This window comes from Lepidothrix coronata, unplaced genomic scaffold, assembly GCF_001604755.1.
Source record: "Lepidothrix coronata isolate B3197 unplaced genomic scaffold, Lepidothrix_coronata-1.0 Scaffold281, whole genome shotgun sequence".
Lineage (NCBI taxonomy): Eukaryota > Metazoa > Chordata > Aves > Passeriformes > Pipridae > Lepidothrix > Lepidothrix coronata.
In genome coordinates, this window is record NW_016690461.1 from 133,030 (window position 1) to 139,403 (window position 6,374).

The 6,374-nt window shown below is 53.6% G+C and overlaps 1 protein-coding gene across 3 annotated transcripts in view; it reads right to left on the reverse strand.

Moving 5' to 3' along the window:
- Positions 1–527: 527 nt before the first annotated feature.
- The window catches only part of PTGES3 (prostaglandin E synthase 3), an 8,063-nt gene continuing 2,216 nt past the window's right edge, over positions 528–6,374 (reverse strand). For 2 of the 3 annotated variants that reach the window (XM_017836653.1, XM_017836652.1), the window contains exons 2-8: positions 3,581–3,694; positions 3,409–3,478; positions 2,850–2,948; positions 2,556–2,645; positions 2,286–2,348; positions 1,841–1,865; positions 1,056–1,382 (exon numbers count right to left, since the gene is read on the reverse strand). In XM_017836653.1, coding sequence (XP_017692142.1) covers positions 1,363–1,382; positions 1,841–1,865; positions 2,286–2,348; positions 2,556–2,645; positions 2,850–2,948; positions 3,409–3,478; positions 3,581–3,694 — 481 coding nt within the window. In that variant the 3' untranslated portion in view covers positions 1,056–1,362. Of the gene's footprint in view, positions 1,383–1,840; positions 1,866–2,285; positions 2,349–2,555; positions 2,646–2,849; positions 2,949–3,408; positions 3,479–3,580; positions 3,695–5,751; positions 6,339–6,374 lie in introns of those variants that run through there. The other variant, XM_017836651.1, reaches the window with a different exon arrangement.

The following is a 6,374-nucleotide window of genomic DNA, read 5'->3' on the forward strand; positions in this document are numbered from 1 at the left end:
GCGCACGTGGCTGTGCTTGTCCTTGGGCGGGCGCCGTGACCGCGACGGGGCCGCGCTGGGCCCGAGACCGCCCGGGGGTCACCGCACCGGGCCCGGGGGTCACCGCCCCGCCCCGAGGGGCTGCCCCGCACTGGGCAGGCCCGGCGCCCCCAGTTCTCTCCCGCAGGGGAAAAGCCCACCCCACCGTTCTCTCCCCACGAGAAGGGAACCCGCTCCGCCACCCCCCGGGGGAGCAGAGCCCACCGCACCAGTCCCTCCACTCCCCGCCCCGTAGCGGGGGGAATCCTGCAGCACCAGCCCCCAGCTGCCCTCCCACCAGGAGCAGGGACCCCCCCCGGGGAGAGGAACCCACCGCCCAGGCCCACTGGCCCTCCAGGAGGGAATTCTGCCCCACCGACCCCCCACGGGAAAGGAGCCCACCCCCATGCCCCCTTAGGAGGGGGTCCCACCCCACTGAGCCCCCAGGAGGGAGGACTCCCCTGCCCCTGCCGCGGTGAGGAATGCACAAGGCCCAGGCCGAAGGGAGAGCCAGGGGAGTCTTCAACAGTTTATTAGAAAGAATGCAGACATTAAAAAAATCCCAGCTGCTCTGAACATAAATTGAGGTTTCTCAGCCCGGTCGCAGGCCCCACGGTCTGTCACTCGCTGCCAAACCCACAGTGCAAATACGATTTGGTCTAAATGTACAGATTGACAAAGCAAACAATGTACAGCCACTCACCCCGGGCGAGGAGGGGGGAGGTCTGGGGGGGTCACACGGAACCAGGGACAGGCTCCGGCCACCGGCACCGCTCGGGGGCTCGGGGGGGCCCAACACCAAACGAGGAGAAGTTTTAGGTTTTCCTTTTCAATACGAACTTTAGTGGAACAGACCTGAAGACACCACAGAGGGATGTTGCCTCGCCTGCTGAATTTGGGGAGCCAATGACAACAAGTTTTGTTCCCGGTACAAACAGACAATTTCAGGCCGTGGAGGAGGAAGGGGGGGAAAAAATGCTTAACCATTTGGTGTAAATTCAGGGGTTCTCCCATTGTAATTACATCTGCTACGAGGCAAGGAGGCTCTGTAAACTTTATTGCAACTGTTCTGTACGGATTGCCTACACCTCAATTGGGGGTTTTGTTTGTCTTTTTTGGAAGTCTGGAAAACGGTTCATGCATAACGTTATTGCCTCTCGTGGCTTAAGACCGCCCCGTGCCATGGGACACACCTACCATCAGTGAAGCCATTTAAAATGGACTGAAAATGGGTTAAAGGATGCAGGATCTCCCTTTAGGGCTATCAACTCAGGAATTCTTATCTCAATTATGAAATGTTGTGATGAAGTTCTTTCCCCAAAACCCTGAAGACGACAGTTTTCCTTACTCCAGATCCGGCATTTCTAGAGAGAGAGAGAGAGAGAGAGAGAAAAGAGAATTGTTTTAGGGCTGGATTGTGGGGTAATGGTTTTTTTTTGGTTATTTGTTTTTCTAAAAGCTACCAGAGCCCCATTATGTCACAAGGGACACGAGCAAGACGACCTGGCCCTCAACCAAGGAGGGCACGAAGCAGTTTGGGGCCTCTGCCCTCCCTCCTGGCTCTCCCCAAGGGAGATCTGTGCCAGAGCCACCCCGAGCATGTGCTGCTCCTGAAGCTGAAGCCTCCTTGGGGCTGCAGCTGCCTCAGAAGGTCAAAGTGGTATTTGGGGCTTGTGTGGAGAGGCTTTCCCAGATTAGGCTGTCTCCCAGCACTGGCTTCATCTCCTGCCAGGACTCAGTGGGATGGACGGGGGGAACATCTGCCGGCCCTGCCCGAGGCCGGGGCGTTCAGCAGCTGTGTGAGGGGAAAACAACAACTTACTTTCATCATCACTGTCTGGTGAGTCCTGCAAAGGAAAAGAAACAACATTAAGTGGAGCAGATGGCCCTGAAAGGGCCTTTCCTCTAACACCACCCCCCAGGAACGAGCTGCTGCTCCCAAATCCAGCGGCAAGCTGGATCCCCTTTAGGCAGAGCAGGGATTTTGAGGAACTCCGGGTTCCACAGGACTCAGTGAGCTCAGTTTGGCCTCTGCAGAGCCCACAGACCCACGACAACCCCCAGTCACTGCAGAGAGACACAGACTCCAAACTGCATGGTGCCCCCACTGCCCTCAGCACTGCTGAGAGGGAGGGAGGCGACTTCCCCAGGTGACATCACCTGTCCAAAACAAGGTTTGGGGCTATTTAAGCCTTCTGCAGTGCTCAAGAGGGAGCACAAGACTTCTTAAGCAGCCCTGCCCGTGTTTACTCCAACCACATACTCACATCATCTGCCCCATCTACTTCTGGCAAATCTACGTCGTCGTCTCCACCCATGTTGTTCATCATCTGCTCAGAGAGAGAACAGCCATGAGTCGGGGTGAATCCAACCCCATTCTCCTCCCAAAACCAGCCTGAAATGGTTCTAAACCAACAGCCCCCAGCTGCTTTGACAGGACAGCTGCCCCCACGCAGGAATTACAAGGTAAGGATGCAAGAAAAACTGGGATTAATTGCCCTGCAAACCCCGAACTGCAGGAATTCATCACCCCCTACCTCGGAAAAGCGATCGAAATTGGACATGTCTTCATCTGAATCATCTTCCCAGTCTTTCCAGTTGTTGAAGTCCACGCTGAGCCAGTTGAGCTGCACCAACACAAGGAGTTACTTAAGGACAAGGAATCTTTTAAGGACAAGGAAGTACCCGGCTGTCATCAGACCAGGCAGGTTAACGAGAGCTGCTGCCGGATCGGGAGCAGGAAAAGTGACCCAAAACTGCTCCATAATTCAAACATGACCCAAATATGCACAAATTAAAAGCCAGGGGGGGCAGCAGGTGCCCAAACCCACCTTTGCCCTCTCTTTTGTTAACCTTGGCCATGCCTGACCAGACTCTCCTTTTCGTAAACAACATAAGATGGATCTGTCTGTTCTTTTATGCTTTGATTCCTGAAAAAGAGCAAATACCCATTAGTACCATCAGGATGAGCTTCACCACCAGCTGCTGACATCCCTCATCTGTCTTAACCTCTCCACTTATTCTTTATCCTGAAAAACACTTCAGGATAAAATACTCTGTCCTGAAAAACACTTGCACGGATCTGAGTTCAAGCACATTCTTACAGGCTAAGGAACTCTTTGTCCCAAAATCCCAGGAGCAGCCTAAAGAACAGATGGTATTCTTTAGGACCACAGAAGTCCAGAATGGTTTGGGTTAAAGATCATCCCACTCCACCTGCTGCCGTGGGCAGGAACACCTTCCACTAGACCAGGTTGGTCCAAGTCCCATCCAACCTATCCTTGAACTCTTCCAGGGATGGAACATCCACAGTTTCTCTGGACAACCTGTTCCAGTGACTCACCAGGTTCCAGCACTAAGAACACCCAAGAGGAGACTCGGGATACTCACATTTGGATCGATATTATTAAAAAGGTCGATTTCATTTAAATGTTTAAAGTTATCACTTCCTCCAAGACAACTGCAAAGAGAAAAATAAGTCGGTGTTTAGCCCAGAACATGTCGTAGAACAAATGTGCTTCTCCTCAGCCCTCAGGGACCTCCCTGTGCCCGAGTTACTCACCTGAACGTGAGTTTGGACTTTTCAAAATTTACATTAACATCTTTGCTGTCTTCAACACAGAACTCGATAAAGACGTAGTCCCTCCGGTCGTACCACTTGGCAGAGGCAGGCTGCCTGTGGGCACAGCAGGTTTGGGCATTTCGTCAATAAATGCAACTAAAAACCTTCCCTCCTGTGTTCAAAACCTGCATTTCGAGCTCATTATTCATCTTTAAAGGTACTTAAGAATGAAAAAAGATGTGAATAAAAGAAATGATGCATTCAGTGTGTAACACCCCCGAAGAGCTCCTGGGAGGAGCCACTGGAATCTGAGAGACTGAAATAAATGTTTCAGCAGATCAAAATTGTGATAAACTTTAAGATGAGCTAGTATAGATGAGGCAGAAGCTCCACCACCTCCCACAGCTGCCTGGGCAGATTTCAGGGTGGGTTTTGTCACCCTAAGAGTTAAAACCAAGCCCAAGCAAAACCACTGAGAAAACCTTTTTGGGCACTGACACTGTTAAAAAATAGATTTACTATGATGAAGACCCAGCTGGTGTCAGCACAGGTACGAGAGCTGGAGAATCCTTGCTCCAAACTCTTCCTAGAACCTCCTGCACACTCAGACTGGAACTCCTACACACTCAGGAATTCTCTTCCCTTTCCAAAACCACCACAATAAGTAACAGCATGTCCAGGGCAACTCTGGTGTTTGCAGTTCCACACTGAGGACTCACCTGCAACGCTCTGGCCGTGCTCAATGGACTGGGGAAAGAGACCCAGCAGGGCCTGGACACCCTCCTCCCTCCCCCCTCCAGTTATTCCCTGGCAACTGTGGCCAAGCCCAGGGAACGCCTGCATTCCAGGGGAACCAAACAGCCTCCCAGCAGGGCTGTTGCTAAGGCACAGAGGCCACGGGTGTTTCTCACACTCCTCTGTCTTCCTGAGATCACAGAATCATGGAATGGGTTGGGAGGGATCTTAGAACTCATCCCCTTGGGCTCAGTGCTGCCCTATAAGCACAATTATTAACTTTTCAGACCATTTATTAAGGTGACCTTTGCTAAACTGTCAGGTCGGGTTTTGACTCACCTGATCATCAATTGATTAATTCTTGGCATGGAGCTGTGACACATTTTGTGAGGTGACTCACCGAGGGCCTGCACGTTCCCTAAACCTGCTCCCATCCACATGTCCTCAGGATGAACCACAGCAGGGCCCAGCCCAGCCCCAGCTGAAGCGCAAACCAGCCAGCTCTGAGCTCCCCCGGTGCCAGGGGACTTGGACACACTGGTGCCAGCTCAGGGAAAGGCTGGGACAGCAGCGGAACTGCCACGATGCCTCTGGCAGCCCCAACACTCTTGTAGGTGCAAGAACACCCGGTCAGAGGCCAGTATCCAAGGATTTAACTTCCAAGAACACAAAAACGAGTGCATTCTGAATTCAACCTCGAGTTTCAGCAAAATGCTGTTCCAGGAGAGAAAACCTGACGCTTCCCCTCACAGCTGCATTTCAGGGAATGTTAATTATCACCTTGCTCAGGTAAAGTGCAGCAGCACAGCAGGAGTTTTCTTACTGTGGTATTTTTAATTCCTTCTTGGGCACGAGTATCCTCTTCCAACAGGGAATGAAAGACTCTCAGAGGAAAAGAGGAGGAGAAATGCCCCAGTCTGTTCCCTCTGCGTGGGGAGACAAAACCCCCAGCGTGGGACACCGGGGGACGTCACTCCAGCCCCGTTATCCAACAGAAATCTCAGTGTCCCTGCCTGGATGACGCAGGGGCTGAATAGTGTTAACACTTCCCAGTTCTCAGTGTCAATGGAGACATCTCCAGCCTTCCCAGGGAGCCACACACATCCCGGCTTTCGGCCGTGACCTCGGGATCTCCGCCCAGAGCGGGGGTTTGAGGCATAAAACTCACAGCACGTCCAAAAATCTTGCTCAGCTCAAGGAAAACACACACACATCCGAGCTGGAGAGGAACGAGATCCCAAATAAATTTGACTCGACCACAATTCACGTTTCTGCCCCCAAACCTGTGCCGCTTCCCCAGGAATTCAGCACTCGCCACCCCGAGCTGCCATTCCGGCCGTGCCGGAGCTGCCTCTCCTTCTTTTATCTGCTTTCCCAATCTCGCCCTCCCAAAGGGAGGAGGGAAAACCTCCCCGTGAGCTTCAGTCAGAACTCACCGTTCCCACCAGCAGCGCAGGACGCGCCGGAGCTGCCGCCCAGAGCTGGGACGAGGCGGAAGCCGCAGCTCGTTTGCGTCTCCTGCCCACACGGAGATTCCCAGGAGACAAACCACACACAGCAGCCCTGCACGTGCTCCCAGCGCTCCGGAGCTGTTCCCACACCCCCACGGAGCCATCTCCTCCTCTCACAGACGCTGAAGCACCGCCAGGACTCGGGAGCAGGGTCACCTGTTGCACAGAGTTCTGTCCCCACAGAGCCTCGGCCTCCTGCCAAGGGGGCTCTGGTTATCCCTCAGCCACGGGACTGAGTTCTTTGGGAAGGAGGAGGTAACTCCAACGTGCTCCCTCCCGTGTGGTTCCCAGGGAACAAGGCACTGTGTCCCACTCCAGAGGGTTTCCTCTGTCCCATCCACCCGCGTTCTGGGGACTTCCCAAGCTCCTCTGGCTCCTCCAGTCGCCACATTCCGATGACAACTGTGATTCCAGCACGGTGGAACAGGTTCTAGAAGCTTCCCAGCAGCACTGATAGGCAACGTGGAGGCTCAGCTTCACCCCAGAGCCCTCATGGCTCTGCCCAATCCACGGTGGCTCCTGGGGGCTGTGCTTCCAGCCTGGATATC